The 15,284-nt window shown below is 41.7% G+C and overlaps 1 protein-coding gene across 2 annotated transcripts in view; it reads right to left on the bottom strand.

The window, feature by feature from the left end:
* prex1 (phosphatidylinositol-3,4,5-trisphosphate-dependent Rac exchange factor 1) overlaps positions 1-15,079 on the bottom strand; it is a 62,580-nt gene extending 47,501 nt beyond the window's left edge. Inside the window, exons 1-3 of one of the 2 annotated variants that reach the window (XM_049755595.2) lie at positions 14,640-15,079; positions 1,273-1,338; positions 984-1,106 (exon numbers count right to left, since the gene is read on the bottom strand). In XM_049755595.2, coding sequence (XP_049611552.1) covers positions 984-1,106; positions 1,273-1,338; positions 14,640-14,783 — 333 coding nt within the window. In that variant the 5' untranslated portion in view covers positions 14,784-15,079. The remainder of the gene's footprint in view (positions 1-983; positions 1,107-1,272; positions 1,339-14,639) is intronic. The other variant, XM_049755594.2, reaches the window with a different exon arrangement.
* Positions 15,080-15,284: the final 205 nt, after the last annotated feature.

The raw sequence follows: 15,284 nt of genomic DNA, 5'->3' as shown, positions 1-15,284 counted from the left end.
GGAGATGGAGTGCGATCGACCAGCAGAAAGGCATTGTCCCCTCGCAGACTGACACAGCAGCTCTTCCTCACAGGACACAGACTCTTCTTTGTTTGTCCCCAGAGGCCATACGAGTTCAAACAGAGGGGAGCGGTGGTAGCGGTGGAAGTCCAGGGTGGGGTGGAGGCAGCAGGATGGATGGGTGGAATGTTTACCAAGAGCCGAGGAGACGCTCCAAATACATTATAAGTAGTCTCAAAGGTTGATGACACAAATCGAACAGTGCTACTATATTAAGCGGTATAAGTAAAAGTAATTTAAGAAATTATATTTTCCATAGAAAATATAACCAGTGCAGTTCAATATGAGTAACATCCGTAGCATGTTTTTACATTGTGGTTAAAGTCGGCGCAGACAGTTTTTCTGATATTCATTCAAGGCATTTGACTTTAAAGTGAGGACCCAAAAAAATCCCCTTTTCTTTCGGTACTACTGACCACAAACTATGCAGACTCAGCATTAACCACTACTTTGCATAATTTCGCTTTTTAGTAACTGTTAGTCTTTACGTGATATGAATGAATGGATTTATCTACTAGCCCAGTGCAGATCTGCATTTGCTGTTGAATCCCAAAAAGTAGTAACATGTCTAAAGCTCCATCTGAAGATGCCCAAGTACAGTGATGACAGAAAAAAACGCAATAGTGACCAACCAAAAAGATCCTGACGCTAGAGAGGAACACGTACAATAATTTACGTTATGATGGTTGCACGTAAACATGCTGAGTGACTAAATAGAGAGAGAGTGACATTTAGTAAGGGAGGATGTGGGGAGGGAGGAGAGGCGGGTGGGGTGGCACGTATGTCTCAGTGAATAGGAGAGTGGGGGTGCTAGAGGCAAAGTTAGAATCCGGGCTATTTTCCATACATCTGTGGTTAGAAGTGTGCATGTTTTGCATGCCCATGTAGTTGCTGTTTGTGTGTTTGTGTTCTGTTGGACTTACAAACTGGAGAAACACATGTCCCAGTGCATGATGGGGCTGGGGTTCAGGCTGCAGGATGGCCTCCACAGAGGACAACACCTCTTTGTGCAATTCTAGGATGTCCTCAATGTTGGAAAACAGAATCTATAAACATGATTTAAAGGGAGGGGATAGAGAGATAGAGGAAAAGGAAAGGAGCGAGGAAGGAAGTGGCCGACAGATGGATCAGGATGAAGGGTACAATGGGAAAAATCAATTCAGTGTGGAAGGAAATCCAGATTGCTGTTTGAGAAAAAAAAGTCAGTCTTACCTTGACATGTTCAGGTGAGAGACATTGCTGGTCATCTGCAGTTTGTCTGATTCTGTGCAAAAATGCCTGGAAAGGGAAAAAAAAATACAATATGTTAAGTATGCCGGACAAAACATAGTCATTCTCTGATTCCTGAGTGTCTTTGTTACATCAAAATAAGACATTCGTAAACATCTGCTTTTACTTTGGAAAACAATGATCAAACAAGTAACTGGAATTAGGTTGGCGAGTACAGCAATCCCTCTTGTGTGACATTGTGTTTTTAAACACTCAACACTAAATATACAACAATAATTGGTTAACAAACAGTAACGGGAGGGGGGTTACAATTTGAACCAGCACCAGTCAAAGCAAGACACTAATAAATAAAAAGGGTTAGGGAACAAGAGTCTTCTGTATTTCCTTCTCAGTGTGTGGCTGTTGGCCGCAGCGGGGAGAATATTTTCTCTTCTGTCCAACTAAAGTCTGAACTGTGCCGTCTTATGCACCACTTCTGTGTTTAATTCGTTGGTGGGATACACAGTGTCGCGCCACTATGATGTCATGTTTATTGCCGTCCTGCCATGGAAACACAACCGGATCAGTATTTAGCTGTTTGATCCAAACCCTGGATCTGAAGCAAAGCTTTATTGCAACATCGAAGCACTGCTTTTTGTTAGTTACACATATTTGATACAGTGAGTTAATGCACCTGAAAGGTAATGTTGAAAACAGGAACCAAAATGACCGTTTCACTGTCGAGCTCTGCTTTGAATTTTCCGACCAAAACAGAATCACTTGACGCGAGGTTGTGCCATCGTGCACTTGAGAATTAAGCCAGTAAATAAAGAGGGATGTGAATCTTTCTTCTGCCGTCGCTTCCCCATTCTTCTGGCCATTATGCCTTATCTGACAGACTTAAACCACCTCCATATGTCTGACTTTCGACCTACGCTCCAGACATCCATTGGCTAAAAAATAAGAAGGATAAAGTGGAGACGTCCATTTCAAAACCACAGAAGCAAAATACCCCCCATCTTCCTTCCTCTTCCTGTCGATGTAATGAATGGTGTTGCACTTTATGAGTGTTCCTAAGGGCCAGAGCCTGGCCTTGCAATTCTGTTGTGACGGCATTGAATTTAGCAAACGGTTATGCAAAGACCGGAAACGGAGAATGTGAGTTTTGTGAAATCTCCCCACCTAGTCCCACTGTCCGACTGCGGAAGAGAGTAAAACCACTAGATTTAAGGTAATAAAAAAAAAAAATTCCTTGCCACTGGGTTGCCCCGTGTAGCTGTTCTGAAGTGTGAATTTACTTGCTGCTATGTAAGGTAAATAAAAAATAAAATTAAAATTACAACATACTGCAGCTTAAGTTCAAGTCAGATCCAATAAAACACTTTATGCGCTATAAAAATAAACTCCAACTCAACACCAAGTGTTACTTACAGTAGACCCCTTTGAAAAAAAAGACGGCTAACACTTAGAATCACACATTTTCTCACAAGGTTGAAGAAATTATCATTTCTGAGGAGACCAGAATAAAATGCAAAGACAGTGAGGTGCCACCTCTCTAATTAAAAACAGAGAAACTGTAGTTGGGTTACTGGCTGTTATTTTGGAGTGGAACCTACAGTACTTGAGGCGTGCACTAATTATTTTTTCCCCCATATGGCAATTTGTCACAAGTCCACACTGAAGGGTTCAATCAAGTGAGAGAGTGCCCAGTGGCTGATGGTGATTATCTTTAGCAGGGCAAAAGATGAACAAATAAAATAGGGGAAGTGATAATGCTACAAGATAAAGTGAGTTTAAAAACTAAAAATATCCTACAAAAAATGTGCTACACAGATGTGGTGGCACGATGGGTTATAGTCGGGAGGACGGTGGGCCAGAGCAACAAAGAGTCCCTTTCAGTCGAGTTCTCCATCTATTGGCCATCCTCACCCAGGATTGTGTTGGCTGTTGTCAGTGTTCCATTACAAAGCACACAGGTTTGTTTGGAGAGAGGATTCTGGCTTTCTCCAGCCACAAATTCTGTCTCAGACTCTGACATCAGTAGACAGAGCAGGGTGTGCACGCACGTACTAAACATTTGCCAAGTGACGTGTCAGAAATCAATACTTTGATCATCTTGATTGAAATAATTTGAGAGTACGATGGCAATCGAAAACAGGCCAAAACAAAATGACCGTTGCCAGGTCTGAACAAATCTAAATATGTCAAACATGCTGTTGGTGGTGTAGGTTATAGTAGTGTCTATCAGCAGATTTTGACAGATCACTGCCCCACTTGGCACCAATACAAGTGGACTGGAACATCAAAAAAAAAAAAAAAAAAAAAAAGTAGAAATACATTCCTTGCGTAAGGGATGCGTTTGAAGTGACGCCAATGGAGGCTTGCTTTGAGATACAAGTGCGGGTCAAAGAATTAGGTACCTCTTAAGTTGAAGCACCAATGAGGTATCGCCATAAACTCACAACAACAGAAATACTGCCCGTTTTGTGTACAGGAACTGTGGAATGGCAATGAAAGCTGCATTTTGTAGGTTACGATGCGACTAAAAGGGGACATATGACAACCATCAACACAAGTTGCACATCATTTGCTCCAAGAACACAATACCGCCAAGCACTTTGTGTACTGGACATTATGACAATGAGCTGAATATTGAAAATGCTACCCCTTATGCAAGGCCGCTTGCTCCTGGAGTCATGCAAAGCAAACACTGTAACTTGATTCTCCCTTCTGGACGCAGTTGTTGAGCTCATTACTTTTTAATCGACATACTGAGATACAAAAAGGATGCAGCCGATGGTCCTTGTTTACTCTCTCCTCTCGCCATCTCTGATGACCTTTGCTTTTTTCGGACATCAGATAACTGTGGTGGGCTACTGGACGCTCTTCCGATTGGAAAAGAAAATTAAGGTCTCATCTTCAGTCGATGGGTATGCAAAACCATCACAGTTCTAGTTTGCTTAGATGTTTCCGTATTTCAAAGGTTGAACACTATGGGGACAATTTAAGATAAAGTCAGCATTGCTTACATTCTCTCAACGTTATAAGCCCGTAGGTGTGTGTGGATGTGGCACTTGTTTATTTTTTTTTCTTAGACCTCACACTGAGTGACATTGAATCAACACAACCAGAAGTAGAGTGAATGCGCACATTCCACATTCAAGACACAGGCAACAATTTAGTCGATTCATCTATAATTATCATGAAGTACCAATCTGATTCAAATTATATTAACTTTCAATTTTGAAATATAGCTTGAGAGTTGTGCTAAAAAATACACTATTGCTTAATAACAAAATCGCACGAAATTTTGGATATTTGGAGAATTAACCTGCGAAATCATATGACGATAACTGTTATTTTTGATGGAGATGACAATTCATGTACAATATTGGCAAATATGGTTCTTGGCTTGGCTCCTATTTTTGCATTTTCCGTATTTGACTGCTTACAGATTACAAACGCCAGTGAAAAAAGTAGCGACATCCATCAGTGTGTTAACAATAGCTGCTCAGATGGGACACAAATTCATTTTGTGAACTGCCAGCAAGGACTCAAGGGAGACGTTACACATGACGGCCTCCTGCCAGAAGGGCGGCAGGCTGTAAAGGTAAACTGCTGGTGATGCAATCCCATCGGAGCTAAATAACAAGCCTACTATAAGGCTGCCAAGGTACGAGTGGGCTACATTTGAAACACTTAAGTCCCCAAATAACTCAAAAACGGGAATTGTTCATGCAATAAAATATCAACCAAAGTAAAACAACTTTGCAAAATGGGACTATGAAAGTCGATGTTGCAATGATTTAAAATTTAAATTTTTAAAGAACTGGTACTGAAACCAAAGGTAACGAGAGAATAATTCAACATTTTCACAGTAAAGGGGAAGCTGTGCAAACTGCGATCGCATTTTCATGCTTACCACTTCATCATCTATGTGGTAACTGCATACTTTGTATGACATGCAGTAACATTTTTTGCTAGAATTCTAACTGCATCATTTCCTCTGAACTACAAACAAGAACTACTGCGGTCATAAGATGATCATGTAGAGATATCACGAAAAAAAGCAAGCACTGGTTGATGAGAAGCGTCACGTGTATTTACAGAAGTATGTCACTCGTTTTGAGCATACCCCTTGTCATTAGATGCACTTTCATCATAGCTTTATGTTGTTGTATGTACCTCTCGTGAACAGACGTGAAACTGCCCACTGCTGTGTCACCGTCCACTTTATTGCGGCAATATACAACATGAGGTACACGCACACAACAGAAGCACAACATGTGAAATTCTGTCTCTATAAAAACAATTATGCACCTTGCATTCCATCCTACTGTCTCTAATGCAGCAAATGAAAGTACAAAAGCGATGCAAAAGAACTCTGAAGGAAAACAAAGTGCAGCACAAGTGCATAGGCACACCTCTGCAAGTGTGTTTCCGTGTGGCCCACAAACAGGAAGAAGGGGAAGGGGAACAAAACAAGCGCTTTTTCAGATCCATACAAATAATCATTCTACTCAAGCAGATAGGCAAGTGGCACAAGGAGTCAGGGCAGGAAAATAAACAGTCTGCACAAGGAGGCAGTGCTTCTTGCAGCAGATGTTGTTTCAGGGCAGGAAGTGTGGCCTTTGTGAAAAAAGGAAGGACGTGTTTAACTACTAGTGCCACTGAATCTCAAGTCAAGTGTGAACGTTTATGTGGCGCTCCATTTGTGTCAATCAGCCTGACAAAAGTAATCCATCCAGCAGTTATTTCAGGCTTTCACACTCTTTCTCAATTTAAGACAAAAATAAGGAATTGGGATCCTCTCTGGGATTTACATACAGCACAACATTTAACATTTTCTTCCTGGGCCAATGCACAATCCCGAATTCCTAACACAGACACTACTGTAGGGATCTCATTATGGAATATGTTTTGAACCAATTGGATCGATTCCATCTAATCTAATCTCTAATCTAGTCCATCAATAAATCAAAGAATCGTAGCATTCTGGTTTGCTCTGGTTTTCAAAAAGAGACATTAACACCTTCTTCATTCGTCATACGGGCGAAAATGTTCTGCAACGAAAACAAATTAGAGGTTAACCGACTCCTTTCAACCTTAGAGGTCATTCATCTGACCGAACATCTTGATATGAGCCAGTATCCATCATCATCGCCACCTGACACACATTGCAAACACTTTATCGCAGCCAACTGTGCTTGGTGTCATGTCCAATCCATCCAGCATGGATGGATTGACCTTCAGTCAAAGGGCCAGATACGTGTTGGAGGGTCCCCTAACTGCTGCTGTTAATCGGCAGCTACAAAGAGCTAGACAGGAAGGTGTGAAGAGCCAGATGGACCATATGCTGGTGTGGCCTTGTGTTCGCTCCAGTGGGTGGTGAGTAAAGAAGCCTGCTGCCCTCACGTCTGCCATGTCAGCCTCAGGACAGTAAACGACCGATCTACTCATTCATTTGAAGTTAAACGGTTAGTTATTGTTGTATCCAAATGTACTACACCATACAGGGAATATTTCAATCAACCTATTTTTGTTAATAAAGTCTGTACAAAATTTTATCAAGATTAAGAATGAGATATTATTGAGCAAAGCTTCTTTCCAGGTGCTGCCCATCGTGCCAGTATGTCCTAAATGATGGAAATAAATAAAGGGGTCAGAACTTGAATTTGGGCCTTCTACAAAAGTTCGAAAGGGATTGAAAACAAGGTGATCTGTTTTATTCTTTTCTAACATCTTGTCCAACTTTGTTTAGCAAAATAATGCATAACGTATGCAAAGAAAGTATGGACAGCCTGCTAAGCAATCAACCAATCGGGGCTTTGCAAAAACTTTTCCTTTTCAATTTGAATTAATGTAGTGGTCAAGCACTTTGCTATCTGAATCCCTTTTAAATGCTATTAGTTGTCACGCCTACAGGGAGAAGGGCGCAAGCCAACCACATATTAAGGATTTTAAATGCAAGTTGTCTGGTCAGCAGGCTAAAAAAAACAACATCCCATCCACCAGAAAACAGCAAGCTGTAAAAGAATGCATCCATTAATGGGGTAGCCAGCTACAAAGAGGAGGGGCACAGGGCAGTTTTGGAGAGGCCTTGGGGCCATTTTGGGGTCGACATGGCATGAAATTGAATAAATAAATGTAGAAATTCCCTCTTGAGAGGGCAAAGTGCTGCAGAGTTTGAGAATGGCCCGTGGCGCTGGCACAATGAAGGACTCTAGCGAACCTCAGTAGACTTCTTTCTCCCTGAGGCCTTAATTCACAGCTCGCCTCTCACACACCCAGAAAACTCCCACAACGCTCCGACCAATCCCTCGCTGTTTTCCAAGAGAAAGCTGTTTTGGCACATCCAGTCGCTAAAAAACAAAGAAGTCTTCTTTGAATGCTGTCCAGTTACTACCCTCGGCCCTTATTCACTTTCACTTTGAAGCACTTTCAACTTCAGGGTTCTTTCAGTAGCTCACAAGGGAAAGAAATAGCAACGGAGCGAAGCTTTCCTGTGCACATTCATGAACGGATGATTGGCATGATGATAAATATGTAACCACGTCTTGACTTGAAGTGGCAACCGATGTTCATCTCAGTGACTCTATCGGACTTTATTACCGATTGTTCATCCAGTTAATGTTCACGTAAGTAATTGGGTGCGTCATTTATTACAGTCCTGACACTCGGGTTCCTCCTTTCCCCAGGGATTTTTACTAGAAGTGGATGACATATGATGATAACATATCACGGACTAGATTGAGGAGGCCATCTGGACACTGGTGTGTGCGTGTGATGTAGTGCGAGTCACCAGATTTTCACCTGCAATGGACCTATGGGGGAGTACAAATAACAAACAACGTATTGTATTTGGTTTTCGAGGTTAAAATATAATCTGTTGGATAAAGCACGTCCTCCGTGTTTGTGGCAGAGCAGGCCTTTTTAGTGATAGGGGTTCTAATGCCATAGAAACAACTCAATAGGTAAATGGGTATCTCTAGCCAAAGATGATCCATTAGCATCATTATCACAAACTAAAAAGAATGGTAAGCGAAAGAGCACAGCGGTGAATTGTATGGAAATATATATATATATATATATATATATATATATATATATATATATATATATATATATATATATATATATATATATATATATTCCAAGCCCAGAATCTACAAACTGACCTATATTCAGTCTCATCTTCACATGTGGGAGCAGCCACTCCCTGACTACTGTTTGTTCTAATTTCTGAATGCATTCTGGAGGAAAAGATATGTAGCTCATTTAGAATGTCAATATAAAGCCACCCACGGTGAAAACAAAAAAATTCACATTTCTTCATCTGAATCATGCATTTTAGACAATGCTTCTGGTCAGCAGCCAAAAACCGAATCATCACTAAAATCTCTGATGACTAAAGCCCTTAATGCTGTAATATTGGCTGATAAAAATGTCATCACACTGAGGAAATGCAAAAGGCTCTTCAGCATCCACACTCCAAGAAGCTGTCAAGAACCATTATGGCACGGAGTGGAGTCATCATTTATCGAAGCACATAAGGTTATAAAAATAGAAAGAAATATATTTTCCCAATCGGACAATCTGACAATAACACTCAAAAACAGAATATATCGGTAACTCAAACATCTGCAACTATAGAATAAAAATATGAATTTGTAACTATCCTTTTGCATCAAACTCAAGATACCATCAAGTGATGAGATGTCAGAGTGCAATATACGTGACATGTAAAGTCAAAGTTGCCAGATGTTGGATTTAGGCCACCATGAAGCTTCTAATGCAGCAAAACATGACTAGATTATTCAATGGAAGGGCCAATAGGATAATTGGTTCTAAAATGATTCAATGGTGACCGCTCCCCCTAACTGTCACAGTTGCAATTTTTTTTCTTTAAATTGATTTTTTTTTTTTACCAGTCACATGGGCAGAAAGACGTCGTGGCTTTCTTTAGCATGTCACGTGATCTAATGGTTTGCACGGACCACAAGCAGGCTGTGACTTTTAGTCTGACCTTCCCTGATTAAACAAAGAATTCAACCGTTTGGTAATCTTAGACAGGTTTTAAAAGTTTCAGAAATCTGTTCAACATTTATCGTTTGGGCAAAAGACCTTTGACCCGACGGAGAAGGCACACATCTGGTTGTACTTGAGAAATCTGAGAGACATTTTAAGGCTGCTACCTAAGTTTGTGAAGCCCCTGCAAGCCTCAGTGCTAACATTACCAAGCATTAATAAATGTATCGTACACTGCACTTAAAAAAAAAATACATACGACTATGATAAGATGTGACAGGTACTATTAACGGATTGGTTGAAGAACTCCTAACTGACCTTTTAATATGCATAAAATACATTCCATGTGACACCAAATATTACCACACAGTAGCAGCAGCTCTTGATAGGAGGAGGTGCGCTGAGCTCAGGGTGGGGCGTTTGACATCATGCCTCTGGGTATTACAGTGGTTTAGACTTGTTAACTTTTAATTCCTTAAATTCCTACCGCGGTCTTGTGCCTGGAAGAACGTGGCTTACTAACACGTTACCACACGTGACAAAAAAAAAAAGTCAACTGCCATTCACCTTCATTTTTCACTATGGTGACACTGCTGTGAAAAATATGCCAGAGATCGAAAGCGACAGTCTGCCCTAAGGTACAACAAGCGACAAGTTGAGTGAACTGTACGGGGTCCTGGAACAAAGTGGTCGACCGTGCTACAATTCAAATGACCAATCAACCAAAAAAAAAAAAAAAAAAAAATTCTGTTTGCAAAGTGAGATAAAACCGAAATGAGCCCCTCACCAAAATGTTTGTTTTAAGATATTTTGCTACCAATGCCACCACCAAAGTGCTGTTATATTAAGAACACAATTTATTCATCATAAATTACATTCAATGACTCTAAAAAAGAAATTTGCATGTTTCCTAGCTTGTTTCCGCTTAACCGCAGGCAAAAACAATCGAAACAAATTGTTTAACTCTCTTCCCTTTGCTTCACCAGAGCTTCATCAGCTACTACCAACAATTGATGGCTCGATTAAAATGGGAGTGACGCGCTGCCTGTGGAGACTAAATGGCCTGTTTAAAGCCGGGTTATAATAATAAAGTCTCGCAAAAACCTCAGCAGGCCTCCATCGTAACTGCTGTACCTGCTGTTAAAAAAAAAAAAAAAAAAAAAACTTCCAAAACACGACGTGTGCCCTGCTATGACTTCAGTTCGACTGAGGTTACATTGAACTGAAACCACTGGCGTTGGAGGCCAAAAAGAGCTATTTATACCACCCCACCCTCCTTTAGAGAAACTTGATGCTTGTGTGTGCCACTGAGAGAGAAGGGATGAAACGACCGAGAGCAGAGAACACAAAAAGAAGTTTTTCAGAAGTACATGCTGAAGATTGTACCGGAAGTCGAGACGGCTTGCCGCATGACCGCTTCTCTGCAGCCGCAATGTTGTTGCGTATGAGCACACGTGAGTGTGTTTCATCCTCTTTGCTTGCCACTACAACAAAACACTGCAGAGAAACACGCTCACAAGCCAGAACATCATCATCTTTTTACAATCTCATGTGCACAGCCCAAAGGAAGGATGGGATTTTCAGATCCTTCCAATAATCCCAAAGTAGTAAAGATGAACCCTCAAAGGAGGCCACAACCGTTGTCTATCGTGAACAGGCGTTAGAGATAAGGCGAAAAACTCGGTCACCCCTGAGGGGAGGGGGGCTCAGTGTACGCCATGAAAATTTACTTGCAATGGTTTAAGCATCAACAATAGGCGCTTATTCTTTGGCTCCTGAGAGCAGGCATCAAAGAAGAGACACTGGCATGACCATCACCTCTTTCCCAACATTGCTCACTATTGACGGTCCAGAAAAAGAAAACAAAACATGCATGCCAAGCCAGTAATTGGCAAAACACTACTCTAGCACCGTGTTCCACTGGCTTAGGTGTACTCGCCACATGCCAAGACTGAACATTTCAGCATGTCTTCTGTTTCCAACATTTACATGGTCAGTTTATGAGCGGTGGGCCCTGCACTGGGGTCCCCCAACTGGCATAGTAAAGGCTCACTTTGAGCAAGGCACCAAACTCCCATAACTAATTGATTTGCAGGGAGCAACTAATGTGGAATGACTGTCCAATTGTGAAATGTAACCATAAAAGAGTCAGTCTTCGTCCTACGGTACTTTTCTCTTGGATGGAAACAAGTCACAAAGGAGGCCGGATGTCCCAAAAACGACCCTGCAGCCTTTTACGGCAGCAAACGGCATTGTTATGTTTCTATAGGGAAATCCCCTCACCAAGAGTGAAATAGAGGAACACAAGCCATGGATGGCCTACATTTTAGTACTGTACAAGATTCAACACAAAGCTGTTCCATAAAAAATCCCCACTAATCTACAGCAGTAGGGAGTGATCAGATGCTAACAAGGGAATTTGTCGCCTAAAAAAAAAAAGCTGCCACGGCAATTGATTCTGGCTTATTTACAAAGCGGCTTTCACTCGAGTAGAAAATTCAGATGTGCAATGATAACACCTGAAAAAACAAACACAAAACCAATCCTGTAATCCTTCTTTTCACACTCCCAACCCCCACCAAATGAGCTCGTCAGCGCCATCTACTCATGTTTTTTTTTTTTTTGTGTTACTTTGACTGTGAGGCTTTTTTGTACAACTATAGATCTGGCGGAAGTTCCGGTAAGAGTAGAAAGGGAGGTTAAAAATAAATCAGTGTTAATTAGTGCAAGAGGTGATGTTCAATATTTGCAAGGCTTGCTTGAAAAGCTCCAATGAGAATGTGAGAAAGCAGAAATCTCCAGCAGCTCTCTCATCAATGGCATAGAGCAGACCTCAAACCAAAAAAAATTTTCCTTGACCTGACACTTGTTTTTCTTAATGTTGTGAACTCTTGTCTTCATGAAACTAATCAGAATAATGCTGCCAAGGGTTTTCATATAATAACCATTCATTTGTCTCATTACTTGACTCTAAAGGCACCCCAACACAAATATATTTTTTGCCTCGTAACAGCGTATTTGATATGCCAACTAGTTCTTTGTGTTGTGATGGCTATTGATTAGACAGAACAAGGTTTGTAAAGGGACAGACGGGGAGAGAAGGGAGAACCTTGAATTACTCTATCTTTACTGAAACCATATGTCTCGAGATCCCACGGCCGGAGCCCCCCCCCCCCACTCCTCGCTCCCCTTATCAACACCCCTGTGAGCTAAGTGGTTACAAAGCCTCTGCTCCCAGTGAGGTAAGAAGGCAGGCTCAGCTGGGGTCTGGATGGAGAGCAAGTGAAGGATTAGCAGAAGAGGAGGGCTCCGGGTGGAAGACTTTTTTTTTCTGGGGGGGGGGGGGTAAAGTGCGACATTTTCTCCTTGGCCAAGCCAATCGTCTGGGCTTCTACACTATGATGTACAGAGAACTGAATCTGATGTGAATGTGTTTCATATTAAGTTATGATGGGCGCCAAACTCATCCATACCACATTTTGGCACTCTGACGTTGGCTGGTTCTTAAAAGGTTGAGCTCGAGACACTGCAGTGTGCTGCCTGGTTTACGAAGATTGTGATTTCTTTTCATGAGACTACTGGAATGGTTCTGTTGGAGCGGGTCAGATTTTCATTTTAAAATTTTTCCTAAAAAAAACATGACAATCATGATGCATTGACCGCAACAGTTGGAACATATGAGAACACTATAAGAGCAATGATTGACACATGATTGATGGTCACTGTTTCCAAAATAAAAGCAGATGTTTGCAAATGTCTTATTTTGACTAATCACAAAAGATAAACCATTTTCACCAACGAGTAGAAAAATCGGAAAATCCTCACTTTTGAGAGTCTGACATGAGAAGATGTGGGTGATTTAAACAAATGTCTCAATTTTAAAAATGTCTAAATGACTAATTATCGCAATTAACGAATTTTCATTTAATTGGTTCATTTTGACACCTCTATATTGTATTAACCTGAAAGAATATTGACATTGTTTATGAATCAAAAAATAAGGGCCAGAAAAGATGAACAGAATCTGCTCGAATTGACCACAGTCCAATTTAATGGGGAGATGCCAGCTTTCACATGTCCACTGACATCTCTGATAAATCTTTGAGGCTGCGCCATTATCACTGCTCCCGGAAGGGGGTTTGCTAAGGGGAGGGGGACAGAGCAAGACCCGCTGCTGCTGCCCAAACCATCTTGCAACACAAGATAAGCACTGACCGCCTGTTACGTGGCGGCGCCATAGAGATGAGTTTTTTATTTTTTATAAATACTGCGAGTGTATAATTGGGATGAATGCACATCACAGCGTTCGCCTGGCGTTTCAGCTGAACAGCATAGCACGCTATAACTGTTGGATGAAAAGACCTGTTTAAAAGTGGGGAAGTGCAGACAAGCATGTGACCGAAATGAAGAGAAAGAGGAAACTGCGTGTGACAAACACTTGCCAATGTTGAAATTGAACAACAACCACTGGCATGTGCGTAAAACAATAGCGTGCCTGCTGACAGGTTGCATTTAAAACGGAGCTAAGCCACATACAAACCAGGCTGGTCTTAGAAGTTTTTGTGACAAACAGGGAGATAAAGTACAAAAAGATGCACAATTTGACACGTTAAAAGCTACTGATTCGTAAGTTAGCCAATGTTGCACGTTCAGATGGAAGCCAACAGTGACGTCTGTGAGGAACAATTTGCAAGACTAAGTGCATATTCATTGTGAAAAGTGATACAATGGTAGAAAAAAAAAAAGTGCTGGAATGGGTTCCTTATCTTGGTCTGGAAGGGGAAAAGGTGGGTGTCTTGGTGCTGATTGCTCATGAATAGCAATTTACTTGCAACACCGCTGATTGTTTTGAACCTGAGCAATCAAACACAATAGGGAGGTGCTGATGTCTGTGAGATAAACTCATGTGTGACTTCTCAGTAACACGAAGCTGTCAAATCAGCCTATGCAAAGGTCACGTTGTACGCACATGTAAAAGTACTGCACAGGTTAAATAGAAAAAGAAGAAAAAAAAGAGTTGGTAAAAGTAGCAGAAACTGTCGCCGTGGATGTTCACGCCAAACCCCGTTGAAATTCCTCGTATTTTAAGAGACTAAACCACTTGATGCAACGCAAATCAAGCGACGCTTAACATAAAATGCATCATTAAATTGTGTTACTGGTAGCGCCGAATTAATTAAATTTGTTAACTCTTTTAGGACATGCACGTACATGACACTTTGCGTGACAGTTTTACGCAAGTAAAGTCGCGTACAAATCAAAGGATTCGTGGTCGGAGTTTGGCGTGGAGATCGAGCGAAACGTGAATAGTAAATAGAGGGTGAGAGGTAAAGTCAAATTACCGATTGAAGGAAGAGTAAAGTCCGGACATAATCCCGTTCTGTGTTCAACGTTTCGTTGAGGACACACAGCCTGAGTCGCTGCTGACGGTCCGATTCCTTGACGGCGTGGACCGCGTTCTCCAGATGCCCGTCTTCCTCTTCCATGGTGGGGGAGTCTATCCCTCAAAAAGGTGCTCGCAACAAGAGGTTGGAAATAAAAAAGTAGTCTTCTTACGTCGAGTATCCGCACTTGGCCGGCCAGTGGCCCCTCAGTCCATCTTGAAAGATCCACCACAAGGTCCCCAGGGCGGAGATGCTCGCAGCACCGCGCACCACGCGTGAACTTCGACCAGCACAAGAGGAGAAGACCGCTTGTATGAACCATAAGCAGCTCAGAGCTGAAGAGCGCGCACCCGAGGAGGGCGAAGAGGAGGGGCCGCTTAACTCACGGGCGGAGGTAGTGGGGGGCACCACTCTCCTCTTATGTTGACACCCTCAAGTCACACAGCAATGAAAAAAAAACATCGGGGACATAATTTAGACTGAGGACGCGCGCGTGTGTGAACGGTACTAACACTCAAAATTGAGATGCACGCTACTGAAAACAAAATCAAATGAATAAAAAAAATAACAATAGAAGAGAAGTGGCTTATGCTGGAAGATGCG

This window comes from Syngnathus scovelli, chromosome 2 (genome assembly GCF_024217435.2).
Source record: "Syngnathus scovelli strain Florida chromosome 2, RoL_Ssco_1.2, whole genome shotgun sequence".
NCBI lineage: Eukaryota > Metazoa > Chordata > Actinopteri > Syngnathiformes > Syngnathidae > Syngnathus > Syngnathus scovelli.
Note: the sequence above shows the minus strand (reverse complement) of the source record. Positions and strands in the feature narration are given on the sequence as shown.